An 18,478-nucleotide genomic window follows, 5' to 3' on the forward strand; every position below is an offset into this window, starting at 1 on the left:
CAGAGAGGTTGGGAAGAAGATTGCAGGTTAAGAGGGCAGTGCTGAATCCGGGGGTTGGGACTGAGATAAGGTGAAGGTAGAGGAAATGAGGAATCTGGAGAAATCTACATTCAGTGGGAAACTACAAATGGCTCCTACCAATTATTAGTTTTTCACTGATACTTCTTATTTTCCAAATTGATTCCCTGAACCAAGATAATTTCTTCCTATTTACTGATCATATCCTCCATTAACAGAGCTACCTCACCTCATTTTTGCTACTTGCTGTGCTTCTGATAAAGATAACATTCCATTAACCTTCTTAATTACTTGTTGTGATTCAAGCGCAAGAACACCTAAATCCCAGTACGTTTGAAATCAGCAATCATTCTCTTTTAAGTAACGCTCATTTATTCTTCCTGCCAGTGTGAGCAACTTCACATTTTCCCATATTATACTCCTGTCACATTTTGGCCCATGTACTCAACCTATTTATATCTATCTGCAACTTCCTTGTGTCCTTCTTAGAATAGACTTTCATATCAATCTTTGTTTGATCTGCAAATTTAGCTACCATGTCTTCACTGTTCTCATGCAAGTTATTGAGATAAATTATAAAAAACTGAAGGACCCAGCATAGGCCCTTGCAAGACTATATTTTCTGACAATCAAGTAAAGACTTATTTATGTAAATTATCTGTTTTATACCAGCTATCATTCTACTGTCAACACCACGTATACCTACTTGTACAGTAACCTTTTATGTGGTATCTTGTCAAAGTCCTTCTGGATATCCAAGTGTAGCATGTCTACAGGTTCCCCTTTATCCACAGCCCATGTTACTCTTTCTTTTAAATAAATATGATAAGTTGATTAAACATGATTCCTGTTTCACAAAAGAATGCTGGCTCTTTCTGATTATCTTGAATTTTTCTATGTGTGTAGCTGCAATCCATGTAATGATCACTCCTGAAACCTTTCCAAGGTAAATGTGAAGCTATCTGGCTTGGTCATGGTTAGAGGAGTTATGTTTGCTACTTTTCAGTCCAGTGGAGCCTTCTGAGAGTCCGCTGAATTTTGGAAAATTAATGTCAAAGCATTTTCTACCTAAGTAGCCATCTCTTTTAGGACACTAGGATGAAGTCCATCAGAGCCTGGGACTTGTCAGCCTGCATCTTCAACCCACATCAGTTTTCTCTGTGCTATTGTGTTTTGTTAAATCTAGACTACTAATTAGTCTTAATATTATTTGATACTAGATGTAAGATGTGATACTAATATTACTTAATACTTAGTACTTAATATTAGACCACTAGACTAATTAAACAGAGACAACAATTGTACTTCTGATGTCCTTTGCATAACTGGGATCTTTCCATTAACTGGTTTTTAATCTCTTACTAATACCTCTTTCAAAGTGAATATAATACAGGCTGATGTTTGTCGTTTCAGAGCTCCTCAGTGTCACCATCAGCCAGTTTCAGAACTGCAGAGAAGCACAGAAACTCAAATGATTATTCCACAGATAGTAAAAAGCAGAAGACTGATGATAAGGATTTAGCAAATCGTTATGTGAGTAACAGTCAAAATTATGGGCATGCCATGACTTTTTCTAATCAAATTTTGATTAAATCTTGGATCTGTTCTCAGTTATTTGTCTTTATATTTCGTATTTTTACGAATTATGATTTTCAACTTCTAAAAACAATCACCCCATTGAGGAAGAAGGAGAAAATAATGCTTAAGTTTTTTTTTCCCTAACAGTATGATTGTTTCAATAAACTGTCTCGTAGTAGATTGCTTTTCTGAAAATACGAGTTTTTCTGAAAGTGCTGAATTATTCATGTAAGAAGAAAGGAATTAGCATTCGTCCCAACAGACATGGGAAAATGTAAAACTCACTTAAATTATGCCACCTCCTGAGTGTAACAGTATAGTCCTCAGAGACATTAGATCAGGAACACTAAACTGAGAGTCACATGCTTCTTATTATATTATGGTGTTGCGCATTTGATCTAGAAATGTCTTGCTCCCAAAACAGTGACAGAGCAAAAGGGTGGCTGCTATGATGCAAGGTAAATAAGTACAGATGTGCTTACTATACCAAATATAACACTTCTTACTGGGTTGCTGTAATCTTTTATATTCCACGCTATTCTGTACATATACTGAATTTATTCAAATCAGAGTGAAGCTCCTTCCCCAACAACATGGCATGTTTCAACTTAAGCTCAGGGGAGCATTTAACACTGTAAATGGTGTGATTTTTTTCCCCCCATTTTTCAGCCTTGCTGTGTTGGACCATATAAACTGAGGACTGGTTAGAGATTGCCCAACTGCATTCGACCCAAGATAAAGGGCTTTTCTGTCTCCTGGCTGTTAAGAATCCTATGAAAGTAAAAGACGAGTATCTAAGCTGCATCTTCAGTTCAAAGCTTTCTGTTTTTATATCATTACAGTCTAACATCATGGCTATTATGGGGACTGCTATGTCATTAATTAAACTGTTTTAAAATGTCTACTGATATATAATTAACTTTTATCCATGCATAGGTTGTTACCTCCATTACTATATATTTAAGCACTTGTCTGAGTACATTTGGAGTTAATGTGTATAGGCAATTTTTAAATGATTATGTATTATTTCTTTGTATTCATATTTAGGATAGTGATGGAGAGAAGAGTGATGATAACTTGGTGGTGGATGTCTCCAATGAGGTTTGTTGTGGTTTCTTTTAAAAATGTTGGATGTAGTCATTTGTTTTATGTTGACAGTTAACGTGGACTTCCTATTTATATTGGACTACTTTTTCTTGGCTCACTGTTCTTTCCATCAAGTATTGTTTTAAGCTTCTCAAATCTAATTTAAATGGCTATCAAAATAAAAAAGTGACATGTCTCTAAATATAATGGAAAATATGGTTATTGGAAATGCTTTATTGAATTTCAAAGCAATTTTGAATACTAGATACAAAACTCCACAAATGAATATGTGTTGTTTGTGTTTATCTGCAAATATGAAGTAAACGTGCATACCAGGGAGTGATTAGGGGACAGAGATATGAGATATATATATATATATATAATAACTAGATAAAAATGTCATTAAAAATGAAACTAGAATACTGGCTGAAGTGGTCATACCTGAGATATAACAATATCAGTATTCTTCACACAAGAAGTGACTCATTATCTGTGAAGAGCATCAGACCAGGATTGAAGGAAGTCATAAGGTCAAATAAGTATCCTGAAATGACTTGATAACATTTTTAGAATCAGGAAAATGTTCCATGGAACCTTTCTCCTGGAGAAGTGAACAGGATAGTATTCATATTATTTTAAATGGTTCACGATCAACAAAAGAAACAGAGCAGCTATCATTTATATTTTCCACTCATTAAAAACCACCCAACTGCACCCCTGCCTCAACTTAACTATTTTGTTTCCTCTTAGATCTTTAGATCTGAATATTCAAAGGGTCTGTAAACCGGTCTTCCAACTTGTACCCTCTGTATGCTTGAGCTCATTGAAAACTCTAATGTCTGTATTGTGATGGTACTGTGCCTTTAAAAAAGATTTGTTCTGTGCTGTTTCTCTTGCAGAGAGGTGTTGCCACAGTGGTTGCAGAATGTTTACTTCAGAAGCAGTTGGTAAACAGCTTTGAGCTCCCTTGAGTGTTTTTTTTTCTAAATTAGACAAAAGAAGCATGAGTGGATAGAGTCAGGCTCACACAGTCCTGAGTTTTAGTTTGGCTTTCAGTTGGGGTTTGGAGTTGGCCATTGGAGCTGATAGATATAGCTCTCTCTGCTGCAGCAAAAAGCTTGAGTTCAGTCTTCGCTGCTAGATTGTTTCTTTCAGTATTTCTTTGACCTGGACTGGAAAGGAGATAGCACATGAGAAAAATCTGTTTTGCTGAATTTGCCTTTGCCAAGGGTGTGTTTATGGGATGATAGTATATTGGAATGGATTTTTTTTTAATTTGTGGGATGAGGGTGCTGATGCCAAGGCCATTTTTTGCCCAGCCAAAGGAGCTGTTATGAGTATTCTAGGTCTGGAGTGATTTGTAGGCCAGACCAACTAAGGATGGCAGTTTCCCTCCCTGAAGGACATCTTTGAACCAGATGGGTTTTTTTCCCAAACCCAGGTCCCTAGAACATTACCTGGGTTTCTGAATTAAGAATCCAGTGACAATACCACTAGGCCATCACACATCATTATCTACAACAAATCTCATTCACCCATCATCCCTTGCGCGCCAATCATCCCTTCAATGCCAATACCTTAGTCACCCTCATTGCCCTTCTCAATCTCTGAGCAGAATCATTCAGTCCGATCAAGAGCATTTAGAAGGGCAGGCATGGAAATTTAATGGATGGGAGGCAGACATTCAGTTTTCTGAAGTGCCATGGGAGTCTCTATTCTGCTCCTATTCTATCTGTGTGCAGTGGCACATCTGTCATCCTATGAGGAGATGGGGCACATTGAGAGATTAGGATCCCTTTACAACCCCCGACCTCTGCCCTTACCTAGTCAGTAAGTGTATGCATCCATGTTCCAGAAACTGAAGTAGAAGTCCCTATGCATTCCAGACAGATACTGATTATTCTGCTGGACCTGACTCACTCCAGAATCTGCCATCAAGGTAGATATGTGCTCCCATACTGGAGCCATGACATCAGCTCAGTCCCTGTTTCCAACCTGCTATTGACCTCTGACACCTCTGCTAGATGTTTTGCTGCCTGCCTGTGCAGCTGTGTTATGCTCAGCAGGGGCTTGTTGCCCACCAGAATGTGACCCTGGGCTTGTGGAGCTGAAACTCTTTGCACAAATGGAGAGTATGATACAACACCTTGACAGCACATCCTTCAAGGCTTGCAACTTTTCCTCCACAGAGGTATAGTTCACAGGATGTATAGACATGGGGCAAGGGGCTGAGACCTTTTCTTTTTAGATATGGGATCTGGAGGACTGCAGTGAAAAATGCAAATATTTGTTAAGAAAATAAACTCAAAGGACTGCGGATGCTGGAAATCCAAAGAAACGCCGAGTGTCGAGTGTTGAGAGAAAACAAACAAGTGCTGCCAGACTTGCTGTGTTTCTCCAACAAGATTTGTTAGTAGTGTGTGCTGCCCCAAGGTTTCATGTGCACTGACAGGAAGAAATTGGAGGCTTGCTCAGTAAACGCCTGCAAAGATCCAGACTTCTGTTCAACACCAGTATACACTCCTGTTCTCCTGCCAGCTCAACAACTGGCTTCTCTAAGTGGGTCTGGAGCACTTGTTGTGCATAATCTTCTCCTGCAGAAGGATGGAAGCATTGGCATGGATACATGTACACAGTGCCAACATTGCTGGAAACAAGTAGTGTTGTTAATCTGCAGAGCTGTGATTTTCCTTGTGGGTTACTATTAAAAAGTGTGGACTAAGGGGGAAGTTAGGTGTTAAAACATTCTCGAGAGTCTGGTGCTGGAAAAGCACAGCAGGTCAGGTGGCATCCGAGGGGCAGGAGAATCGACGTTTCGGGAATAAGCCCTTCAGGTGGCTCAGTGGCCAAGAAGTGTTGGCAAAGAATTAGAATTGATTACAAAAATAATTGTGAAGCAGATAAAGCCTCAATTTAACATTTTTTTCCAAAAAGCAGATTTTTAGCATTTCTGAAACGTAACTCTCTCAATAATGAACTAGATTATGTTCCCGCTTGCATTGATGTTTTAGCCAGAATGTTTTGATTCTTGCCGAAGCAGATTTCATTCAGCATTCATTCATGTACAAGTGCTCTGTGCAAAGGTAGCCATTAGTTCAGGGTCTGCTGGCAGTTCATGCTGAGCTGTCTTGTTAGTTTTTGCCAGTGTTGCTTTGCGATTGCGTTCCACTCTCAGGGGGGAGGGTCCCAAGTTGGAATAGGAATTAAACCCAGATTATTGGCATTATTCTGAACCAAATATTAGTCAGTCAGCTATCTGGATTACCAGGCCTGGTGTTCAGTCAGCCATCTGGATTACCAGGCCTTGTCTCCAGTCAGCCATCTGAATTACCAAGCCTTGTCTCCAGTCATTAAACATAAATGGAATATTACTCATTGACAACCTTCCTTAATCATTGCAATGCAATTTAAAATCCTACCAATAAACTGGCTGAACTGATTAAGACATGTGTACCAGAGGTAGTTGCTTCCCTAGCCAACACTAGAATGTGCTTGGTAATGCAGGGGCCTAGCCATTTCTATTCTCATAAGAAACCGTAATCATTGCTTTAGTGTTGAAGTTATCAATAGAACCATTACAACCGAAAATACAACCTCACTAATAACCTACTCAGTTACAACCAGTTTGGCTTCTGCCAAAACCATTTGATTTCCACCTTTATCCAAGTGTCAAACTTGTGAAATGAAAACAGCTTCCTCAATGTCAAGACAACAACCAATTGAACATGGCAACAAAATGCTCGAGGAAAGCTGAGGCGAATGAAGGTTAAATGAAATACTTTCCTCTGGTTAGAATCCTACTCCTTGACTTGAACAGATGGAGTGTAGAGTCAAAACATTGTAACCACAGACCATGACTACTGTGGTTCTTCAGTGAAATGATTTTTGGTTTAACAATCTTGAAATACTTCATTAATGAAGTTCTCTTCATCATAAGATCAACTGTGTAGTTCTGTGTTCAATGCATTTCAACAAATTCTACAGTTATATTAGACAGATTCTTATTGGGGTCTGAGCAACATGAGGTTTGTGGCAGAATTGGGCGAGAAATCTGGTGAGGCCCATCTCAAAATCAGAAACATCTCAGTCCATCTTTAATGATTTTTGCAAGCGGCATGTTGAGATTTTCGCTAGGCAGCAGCTGGTTGCTTATTGATGATGATGATTACTTATTAAATATCTTGTTGATGGCTCATTTGCCTCTTAATATTCAGGCTTTCTATCTTACCAAACTTGCCAAACAAGCTAAGTGTTAAGAAAACTCAAAGTGGAAGCAAGAGTGGGTACCTAGTGAATTCAGCAGCTGCTTGCTCCAAAGATATTTGGTACATGGACATTTGCACCCAGCATGTGTGAGCTTCTAAGAGATAAGAGGATGGATAATAGGAAGTAAAAAATAGGCAAAACATGTGATCTCATACTCCCAATTCCTCTGCCTCTGCCGCATCTGCTGCCAGGATGAAGGATTCTATTTGGGGACATTCCTAATATCCTTCTATTTCAAGGACCGCAATTTCCCTTCCCCGTGATTAATAATGCCCTCAACCACATCTCCTCCATTTCCCACATCTCTGCCCTCATATCCCCTCCCCCAACTACAATAAGGATAGAGTTCCCCCGTCCCCACATACCACCCCACCAAACTCCAAATCCAACGTATCATCCGCTGCTTTTCGCCACCTGCAGTCAGAGCCCACCACCAAAAAGGAATTTCCTTCCTCACCACTATCTGCTTTCCATAGGGAGCCGTTCACTCCGTGACTCCCTCGTAAGTTCCATATTCCCCACCAACCTTGCATCCAGACCTTTCCCTGCAATCACAAGAAATGCAACACCTGCCCCTACACCTCCCCTTCCACCTCCATCCAAGGTCCCCAACAATCATTCCAAATCCGGCAGAGATTCACCTGCATCTCTTCTAACCTGATCTATTGCACCCATTGCTCCCAATGTGGTCTGCTCTACACTGGAGAGACCAAGCGCAGACTCGGGGACTGGTTTGTGGAGCATCTACACTCTGTACACTCCAATCAACACCACCTTCCGGTTGCCAGCCATTTCAATTCCCACTCCCTCTCTCTTGACAACATGTCTATCCTGAGCCTCCTGCACTGACAAAATGAGGCCAAACACAAATTGGAGGAACAACACCTTATATTCCGCATTGGGAACTTACGGCGCATTGTCCTCGGCATAGAGTTCACCAGCTTCAAAACCGTCCCACCCCCAACTTCAACCCACATCCAGCCCTCCCTCTCCTCCCCGCCTTCTTGACCTGACCTAACCTGTCTATCTTCCCTCTTCCCCCATCTGCTCCACCCTTCCCACTAGCCAATCACAATAATCCCCTATCCTGCATCCACTTGTCACCACCCCACCTACCTTCCCCACATCCATGTATCACTAAACCACCTGCCCTTTCCCATCTCACACCCTCTCTCTATTTCTTTCTGAGCTCCCTTCCCCCTCCCTAGCCCTAATGACCCAAAACATTGACTTCCCAGCTCCTTCGATCCTGTTTGACCTGCTGTGCTCTTCCAGCTCCACACAGTATCCCCTCTGTTTTGGAAGTTAGCTGGTCTCATGACCTACTTTACATGCCCCTGTATTGAAAATGCACCAACCGGGGCATATAATATTCAGCCAATCAAGGAGAAATCAATATGGCTTTTCCAGTATTGCTCATTTCTAAATGCAATGGGTTTAAAAAAAAATCCCTCCTGCCTTGCTATTATAACTTGTATAGTGAATTTCATGGTTACATGTGTAACATATTTTCTTCAGATATTGTGTTGCTGTCCAATTAAATCCAGTTCTGTATTAATTCTTAGGATGGATTTTTTACTTTCATACGTGGAGCTTAACCAATTTAATGTGTTTTACCTCACATTTGTTGCAAAATTTCTCTATTTAGTAAGATGTTATATAAGAGGTTTATATTATAACTTGTTGCTTGCAAGTACAACCTTGTCTTTTGTTCCTGTTTTGTAATGCTACTAATTTAAAAATTATGTTCCTATTTTCAGGATCCCACCTCACCACGAGGTAGCCCACCACACTCACCACGGGAAAATGGCTTGGATAAATCTCGCCTATTAAAAAAGGATGCACCTATAAGTCCAGCTTCTATTGCTTCCTCCAGTAGTACTCCTTCCTCAAAGTCCAAAGAAATTGGTCTTGTGAGTATAGTTAATACACGTGAACCCTTCAGATGGAAATTTTCAGTGCTAGTTCAGTAAAAGTATTTTTCACTCCTGTCCTCTTTCCCCTACTCTGGAGATTGTCTTTAAGTACTGCTATAGTACATGGAACCTAGTGATAAAATCTAGTGATCATAATTTTTCAGCAGGATAACTATGAGTGAATTTTAGTCATAGAGATGTACAGAATGGAAACAGACCCTTCGGTCCAACCCGTCCATGCCGACCAGATATCCCAACCCAATCTAGCCCCATCTGCCAGCACCCGGCCCATATCCCTCCAAACCCTTCCTATTCATTTACCCATCCAAATGCCTCTTAAATGTTGCAATTGTACCAGCCTCCACTACATCCTCTGGCAGCTCATTCCATATATGTACCACCTTCTGTGTGAAAAAGTTGCCCCATAGGTCTCTTTTGTATCTTTCCTCTCACCCTAAACCTATGCCCTCTAGTTCTGGACTCCCCGACCCCAGGGAAAAGACTTTGCCTATTTACCCTATCTATGCCCCTCATAATTTTGTAAACCTCTATAAGGTCACCCCTCAGCCTCCGACGCTACAGGGAAAACAGCCCCAGCCTGTTCAGCCTCTCCCTGTAGCTCAAATCCTCCAACCCTGGCAACATCCTTGTAAATCTTTTCTAAACCCTTTCAAGTTTCACAACATCTTTCCGATAGGAAGGAAACCAGAATTAATTATAAATTAAATATATAATGTCTGACAAAATGCTGTAAATCTGAACCAGGGAGAAAATATCTTGGATTCCCAGGTCACTCACTAACCACGAAAAGGAAAGGCTGATATTTTGGCTGTAGACCCTTCTTCATGGTGAAATATCATAGTTGTGGGTATGTTCGCTGAGCTGAGAAGTTGATTTGCAGACGTTTCATCCCCTGTCTAGGTGACATCTTCGGTGCGTTGGAGTTCCTGTGAAGCACTGCTGTGCTGTGTCATTTCTGGATGTGATTGTAGAAAGAATACAGAACAGTGAATGCACCTCAAAAGTGTACAGAAAAGCCACACACACAGACCAGAAGCTGAACTAAACAGCAAACACACACAAGAGAAGCTGTATTAGGTCCCTGTACGAAAGAACTACCACATACTGCAGCACTCCTGATCTACAAAGGGAAGAAGAACATCTTCACAGAGTCTTCACCAAGAACGGATACCCCAACAATTTCATCCACATATGCCTAACAGACAGACAACGCAATGAGGACATGCCACGACCCAACACACTAGCCACGCTAACATATGTAAAAAACATATGAGAACTAACAGCCAGCCTTCTTTGATGACTGGGATCCATGACAACCAATAAACCGACAACATCTCACCAACATCAGACAACATTTCACCAGGACAAAAGACCATATACTCATCATGTTAAAGGCTAACATAATATACAAGATTCCATGCAAAGACCACACAAAATACTATGTGTGACAAATAGGCAGACAGCTAGCAATCCGCATCCACAAACACCAACTAGCCACTAAATGCTCTGACCAGCTGTCCCTAGTAGCTCTACATATAGATGACAAGGACTACAAATTCGACTGGGTAAAGACAGTGACCATAGGACAAGGTAAACAGAGAACAGGCAGAGGATTTCTAAAAGCATGGCATTCATCCACAGACTCCATCAACAAGCATGTAAACCTAGATCCAATATACCGATCACAACAACGAACTACCGGATCTGGCAACCGCAAACAGCAGCAACGGAACTAAATAAATTGCAGAAGACACATTACAGCAGCACTTTAAGGGAGGCTTCGCTGCACTGAAGATGTCACCTAGGCAGGGGACGAAACGTCTGCAACTCAACTTCCCAGCTTGGCAAACATACCCACAACCATGACAACTGACACCCAAGCTATAAATCTTTACACAAACCTTGATCATGATGAAATATCAAAACAACTTGAAAGCCTGTGATTAACTGTTTAGACTCTGATGGGGGATTACATGTCACTCACCAATTTGCTTGTTTCATGGCACTATTTCAGCAAAGGGCTATTTTCTTGAAGGTGGGATGGGTGGGGGAACAGGGCTACCAAGCAATGTGTAACTGACTCAACTTATTAAAGATCTACTCCTGCCCAATGTTTGAGGCTGACTGGGGGTTTCAAGGCAGCTTTCAGGTCCCCAGACGTAGTGAGGAATGATACAGCTTCCTGAAGGTGGCTTCCCAGAGACAGCCAGAGGTCTAGTGCTGCAGGCAACCTTAAAGGCCTTCTGTATCTTCCAGCTTCCTGCTGGCTGCCTTGAGAGGGGCATCACCTATAAGGGGGTCTACCTCTACTGATGCCATTTTTAAATTTCAAACTGAGAAAAGCTGGAGAGCAGAAGCAGACACCTCCATTTTGATTGCTTTTTCCCTCCATTGTTGTCCTCTAGCCACTAATTGGCCTATTTGAAGAAATCCAGGTATGTGCCTGTGTCCCATTTAACACAAGCTAATGCTCCCATGTGAGTCTGGCTTTGGTATTCTGTCCTAGGACTCTTCACTTATGCCATATCTGTATTTCGCTCAGGTTAAAAAGTATTTAAACTTAGCTTTTTACAAAAAAAATTGATTTTTCATATGGTTAATTTAACATTTTTCTCAATTGCAGTGATTTATTTTAATTGTTGATGATACTGGTAAAAATTTACATTGGTTATTGGCTATAACTCTTATCAGTACAATTCTAATATGCAGTAAATTAATCTTTGCAGTATCAATTTGTAGTTGCAGTATTGACAAAGCAGTTTTCTGTTTACTAACAGAATGAGAAATCAACTACTCCAGTATCAAAGTCGAACACTCCAACTCCACGATCAGATGCTCCTACTCCAGGAAGTAATTCCACCCCAGGATTGAGGCCAGTCCCTGGTAAACCACCAGGAATTGATCCATTAGGTAGCTAAATGGTTGACAATAAGCAGTTATTTTGTACCGTTTTCTAACCTTCTCTTTGATGTTGGCATGAATTCCTGTTTTATTGTAGCAGGAATCCATTTTCGATTTCTTGCATTCGTAGTTGCAAAAAAAATCATCATATTACAATTCTTACATGGAAAAGCTCTTAAAGGAAGCTAACCACAAAATGTAACATTATATGCACTTTGTTTTTTTTTCTCCTCTGGATTGCACGACTTTCACAATAAAATGTGCAGCTGAAATAAACTAAAAACTCTGGCAGGTATTTGGAACTTACAGTCACTGATAGCAGACTTTGGTCATTTACAGGTTTGAGGACTCCCATGGCAGTACCATGCCCTTATCCTGCTCCTTTTGGCATAGTGCCCCATGCTGGTATGAATGGAGATCTGACAAGCCCAGGGGCATATGCAGGTTTACATAATATCTCCCCCCAGATGAGTGCAGCAGCAGCTGCTGCAGCAGCGGCAGCTGCCTATGGCCGATCTCCAGTGGTGAGTGAATCGAGCAGGCTTTTAACCTTGAATTGACTAAGCTTTTTTTTGCTGTCAATAAGATGACTGCTGATTTGAATGAATTTAAGCCAGAGAAAAGTTCAATATGTGACCATAGATACAATTGTCATAACTAAGAAAAGGCAAATACACTTGACAATTGAGGCATTTTGAACAAATGGGATTAATGCATCCCGTCATGGTGGGGAACATGGCAGTCAGACCAACTTAAAATCCCGCTGTGGCAGAGTCTTCCCCAATTACATCGCTGGCATAAGGAGTTGGAGTGGAATTCCCAGCTGCCAGCATTGGAATGCCAATCAGGTTCATTAATGAGCTAATTAATACTCATTATCTTTGAAATCCCTGCAATTTAATGGTGTCCCAGGAATTAAATGGGAGCCGCAAAGCTTAGCTGCTCCTCCTAAAGGCTGCCAAGCAAGCCCCGTCAGATTTTCCAACAGCCTACCAGGAGGGCTCTCTCATAATTAAAGCTCTGTGCCTGATTGAGAAACAAAGCATCAGGAATGGGGGCCATTGAAAGCCATCCCTCCCTTGCCTCTGAACCCTTTGATCTCACCTGTCTCAATTGCCCTCAAACGCCACCAGTCTGCATCCCCATCCCTTCTTCACTCTGTGTTGGCCTCAGGTCACTCTGTGATCCTGGATCCATGGTGGGTATGATACCTTCTCTTCCACTATGGCAGGTGATGTAGGGAGCAGCTGGTCTCTGATTAGCAAGCACCACCCATCAGATGGAACCTCTACTGCTAGGATCCTGATCCCTATGGAGGGCCTGGTCATGGGCACATGAGGTCATTGTGTTTCACCAATCGAATTGAATCAATGGGGTTTCTTAACCATTTTCCACTAGTTCTTCAACCATTGGGGAAGACTCCATCAGTCTGACTTAAAGGGGCACCCATCCAAAATGCTTTTCTAAAAAGTAAAACCAGATTCACTGTTTTTAATAAGAGCAACAATTCAATTCCAATTAATTTACAACTTAATTCTGGTGATTTTTAGGTTGGGTTTGATCCACATCACATACGCGTACCTGGGATTCCACCGAACTTAAGTGGCATCCCTGGGGGAAAACCGTAAGTCGATTATTGTCATTCTGCTTGTTAACCGGGCATGAAAAGAAAATAATATAACTTTTTCGGAAAAAGGAGGTAAATGGAGAGAATAAAGCCATGGTGGAATTAATTTTGTAATTTGCTTTCCTCCAAGATTTTTGCATCTCACTGGTATTATCAGTCTGCAAACTGATTGATTCAAACAAACAAGCCATTTGATTGTCCTGGCTATGGCACTGACTTTGAAGTGAAACCATTCTTGGGTTGATTTGGTGTTGATACTTTCTAAGTGTGTGAGATCCTGAAAGTGTTGCCAGCATGGTCCAAAGTTAGAACACAAAGAACAATCTTTGCTTTGATTCCAATGAATGACATTTCTTAAAGGCATCCAGTACATTTGAAGTTGCCACTTTGATTGTTTTCAATACTCCTGACAGTCTCAGATGTTGTGCACTTTGAGGTGGAAATATCGTTGCACAGTCAGTACAGTTGCCAAGACCACACGGACCATTGGCTGGCTGGCTGGATTGATGCTAACTTTTCTACATTGGTCTTTCCACCACATTAAAGCCTGTTATATAACTGACATAATTGTACCTGCTATCCATCTAATGAGGGTGGGCACCTATGCTTATCATTTGTCAGATGACTAAACAGGAACTGATCTTCCTGAAGGAGAGCTGAGAGAACAAACTAGTGGAGTTGAGGTGGTTCTAAAACGAATCTTCAGTATCTATATTTATCATGCATATGTTATTCCAGGATGCTGTTAGAGTCATTTACTGAATCTGGCTCATCACATTGTGGAGGGACAGCCTATCAAAGTGGGACCAGTATTTGTTGTATGCGGCATCAGAAACCTTTGGAAGACACTGCTCCAATGAATCCACTAACTAATCGCTATTACCTAGTTAAACTCTAACAGCACTCTGTTAACATGATGGCCCTTCATGCTTAGCTCTCCTGACCTTGCTTTATTTCTTAAGTAAGTGGATTGTGTTTCTTTGGGAACACGTTGCACATTGTTAGGCTGACAAATCCTACAATGAATCTTCAGAGCTTGACATGTAGCCTCTTAAATAAAGTAATGGTTTCTGTGCACATTAGATAATTCTCAGCACAATAAAAATAATCAATTCTAAGTTTAATATTTGAACAGATTATGTTAGAATTAAAATTGATTGAAGGGCATGCTGAAATATTACAGAATGTTGGCGTTATTGGAAAATCTGAGTCGCAATAACAGAAAATACTGCACTGAAAGTAGTAGTAATTTTCTAATCAACACTTTCCTTCTTTGTTAATAGTGCTTATTCATTTCATGTAAGTGCTGATGGACAAATGCAACCTGTGCCTTTTCCTCCTGATGCCCTGATTGGACCTGGAATTCCAAGACATGCTCGACAAATGAACTCTCTGAGCCATGGTGAAGTTGTGTGTGCAGTGACCATCAGCAATCCCACAAGGCATGTGTACACTGGTGGGAAGGGTTGTGTCAAGGTCTGGGACATTAGTCACCCTGGAAACAAGAGCCCAGTCTCTCAACTGGACTGCCTGGTAAGAGAATCTCAAGAGAATAAGATATCTGGTGGAAGAGGAATTAAGGAATATGTGCTTCACTGACACAAAAAACATGTATGTTATTCAAGAGAAGAAAATTAGTTTTACAAAGTAAAAATGTTGTTCTTTTCACAGACTGTTATCTGTGGAAATAAGGGTTAAAATCCCTGACTATTGCATGAAATAATCATGTGCAAGTACTAATGAAATTCTCTGTTGTGCTGAATTGCTTGCGTTTTAATTATTAAGACCACAAGAGAAACTGGTATGGAAAAAAAATCCAACACAGGTACACATATTTCATATTAATGTCAACAGAAATGAAAACTAACATTTTTATGATGTGGACATGCTAGTGTTGGACTGGGGTGGACAAAGTCAAAAGGCACAACACCAGGTCAAAGACCAACAGATTTCTTTAAAATCACAAGCCTTCAGAGCGCTGCTCCTTTGTCAGGTGACCATTTTCATGATATTGATTTTCAAGCTTTGAATTTGTAAAGACAAACTTTGTTATAAAATGTATTTTGACATTGAGGACAAACATAGATACAACAGTCGCGCCTGTGACACTAATTCATTGTTAGTAACGTCAAGTTACCGGCCCAAATAAAGTTGATTATCATTCTGCAAACCCTTAGGTGTGTCATCAGCAGCATAAAACAACTCCTGACAAAATGTCCCCAAAGAATTTTGAGAAATGTGGCATGATTGTAGCCTCTGTACCATAATTTGCATAAATAGCCCCTAAGGCAATGAAAATGCTTGTATTTGGTTATCAATTGCTTGCTGCAACAAATCACTTGTCCAGAGCATGACATCTGCTGCAAACATTAATGAACCCTCGATGGAATAACCCCACCAACCTTGAGGGAACAACTGGTTTTACATGAATAATCCCTGTTAGCATTACAGTTCTGTGTCATCATGTGCCCAAGCCACTGATTCCATCTTCCTAAATTTCATGACTCTCCTGCCAGAAGACCAGACCCTGCACCTTAAAGACAGCTGCTATAGACTAATGTGGGATCCTTTTCAACTCTGATTCCTTGGCAGACATAAATAACACCTTCTACTAATCTGTGTACATTATTATGCCAAATTAGTTCTCTGAGTAAAATAAAGGTCAGCTTGGCAATATTGCATACTTTGTTTCCTTCCTCAACTGGTTGTTTAGTTGTAGTAATGTTGAATCTTGAGTCAGAAAGTATCAGGGCCAGTACATGGTTATGGAAGATCCACAGAACTTGCATTGAGGCCTTCTCAGATGAAGCATTAAATTATGGTTCTGCCACCACTTCCCACTCTCTCCACAATCCACCCAATGCCATTTTTTTGGAAAAGAAATAAGACCATTCCCGTCTTGCCCAGCACAGTATTTGCCCCTCAGCCAGCACAACAACAAAAAAAAAGTGATCAATCTATATTCATTTATCTCATTGATTTTTACAATGTTGTTAGCATCAAATTAGCTACTGGATTTTTCCATTTTACATTGATGATTATATTCTGAAATATGCAATGACCCTTGAAACATTTTGGAACCTGTAAAAGGTGCTACATTTGTGAAAGTTATTTTTCTTCCAAGTGTTCAATTGTGCTGTGCTAGCCCAACTTTTTCAGCTTCTTTTACGTTAGTTAGCCTGCTCCCAAACAACTGGTTAGAGCCTTCCTAGAGCTCACTACCTGATTATCTGGCAAATCAGAAACTAAGCTGGTTTGTGTTCAAATGTATACTTATTAGATTCAGCGGCTTTGAGTTTTCATGTTTCAAAATTCAGCTTTGCCATGTACCTTGTCGAGTTAAAGCTGAGAGGTGGACTGTGCTTTTCTATCCCTTGGCCTTTTTTATAATGCTGCATGATACATTATGTTGACATTGCAAATTAAACAAGTTGCACTGTGTTTTATAATAACTTGCATTTTTATTTCAATACTTGTTACTTGTTTCAACTACAGTCATCAATATTCTCAATATTTGTAACTATGCTCAGTCAACCAAATACCTATTTTCTGTGTATCAAAGTAAATTTAACTACCAAAAGTATAGACACTCTTCTCCACTTCCACCAGTCCACTTTTTACAGTTCCTGTTTAATATCATTTTTGGAAAATTCTTCTGATTAAAATTCCCTGCATCAGTGTTCTGGGATGTGAAATAATTGATTTGGAGACACCGATGTTGGACTGGGGTGTACAAAGTTAAAAATCATACAACACCAGGTTATAGTCCAACAGATTTAATTGGAAGCATTAGCTTAGTCACCTGATGAAGGAACAGTGCTCCGAAAGCTAGTACTTCCAAATAAATCTGCTGGACTATAACTTGGTGTTGTGATTTTTAACAGTGAAATAATTAGTGATTTTCATTAAAACCCATCTACTTTACTAATGTCTATTAGTAAAGGAAAATCTGCTATCCTCACCTAGAGGTCTACATACGACTCCATCCACAGTCAGGTTGACTCTTAAATGCCCTTTGAAATAGTTTAACCAGCCATTTAGTAATTCTCAATACCTACAAAGTCTGATATAAGAAATGAAACTGGATGGGCTTTGCATTGACTAGGGTACCAGAATCCATATTGGCACTTGCAGCCCTGTTAAGTCTGCAAAATCCTCCTTCCTGGCATCTGAAGGCTTGTCCTGCAGTAAATCAAGCAACAGCCTGACATGCACATTCTCATGAAATACTCTCCATTGTGTTGTATGATACCATTACCACGCTGAATGAAATAGGTTAATGAATATGGTGATGCTATGGGCCATTAGCAGCAACAGAATTTAATCACAATCTGTAGCTTTATGGCCTGGCATTTCCACCATTCTACCATTAATATTAGCCAAGGGATCAATCCTGTGTCAGTGAAGAGATTAAGAGGTTGTACTCGGAGCAGCACCAGGCAAGGTTAAAATATCTGAACCAGAGGGTACCAGTATCCTTGGGGGTGGAGGGTAAATTTGCTAATGCTTTCCAGGTGGGTTTAAACTAATTCAGCAGGGGGATGGGAACCCAAATTGTAGTTCGAGTATACACGAGGTTGAGAGTAGTGAGGTCTGAAATAAGGTTTCAAGGTTGCAAGAGGGCACGGGCAAGCAAGAAGTTGGTTTGAAGTGTGTCTACTTCAGTGCCAGGAGCATCCAGAATAAGTTGAGTGAACTTGCAGCATGGATTGGTGCTTGGTACTTTGATGTTCTGGCTATTTCGGAGACATGGGTAGAGCAGGGACAGGAATGGTTGTTGCAGGTTTCAGGATTTAGATGTTTCAGTAAGAACAGAGAAAATGGTAAAAGAGGGGGTGGTGTGGCATTATTAGTCAAGGACAGTATTACAGTTGCAGAAAGGACATTAAGGACTCGCCTACTGAGGTAGTATGGATTAAGATTAGAAACAGGAAAGGAGAGGTCAGCCTGTTTGGGAGTTTTGTATAGGCCTCCTAATACTCCCTGAGATATAGAGGAAAGGATCGCAAAGATGATTGTCGGTAGGAGTGAGAGTGACAGGGTAATTATTATGGGGGGACTTTAA

General features: G+C 40.5%; 1 protein-coding gene across 13 annotated transcripts in view; it reads left to right on the forward strand.

Moving 5' to 3' along the window:
• LOC122561155 (transducin-like enhancer protein 4) overlaps positions 1–18,478 on the forward strand; it is a 210,615-nt gene that overhangs the window by 175,153 nt on the left and 16,984 nt on the right. For all 13 annotated transcript variants that reach the window (XM_043712648.1, XM_043712657.1, XM_043712682.1 and 10 more), the window contains 7 exons: positions 1,432–1,551; positions 2,644–2,697; positions 8,709–8,861; positions 11,663–11,795; positions 12,126–12,310; positions 13,337–13,410; positions 14,697–14,946. In XM_043712648.1, the coding sequence (XP_043568583.1) occupies positions 1,432–1,551; positions 2,644–2,697; positions 8,709–8,861; positions 11,663–11,795; positions 12,126–12,310; positions 13,337–13,410; positions 14,697–14,946 (969 nt within the window). The remainder of the gene's footprint in view (positions 1–1,431; positions 1,552–2,643; positions 2,698–8,708; positions 8,862–11,662; positions 11,796–12,125; positions 12,311–13,336; positions 13,411–14,696; positions 14,947–18,478) is intronic.

The sequence above is a fragment of the Chiloscyllium plagiosum genome, chromosome 2, assembly GCF_004010195.1.
Source record: "Chiloscyllium plagiosum isolate BGI_BamShark_2017 chromosome 2, ASM401019v2, whole genome shotgun sequence".
Classification (NCBI taxonomy): Eukaryota; Metazoa; Chordata; class Chondrichthyes; order Orectolobiformes; family Hemiscylliidae; genus Chiloscyllium; species Chiloscyllium plagiosum.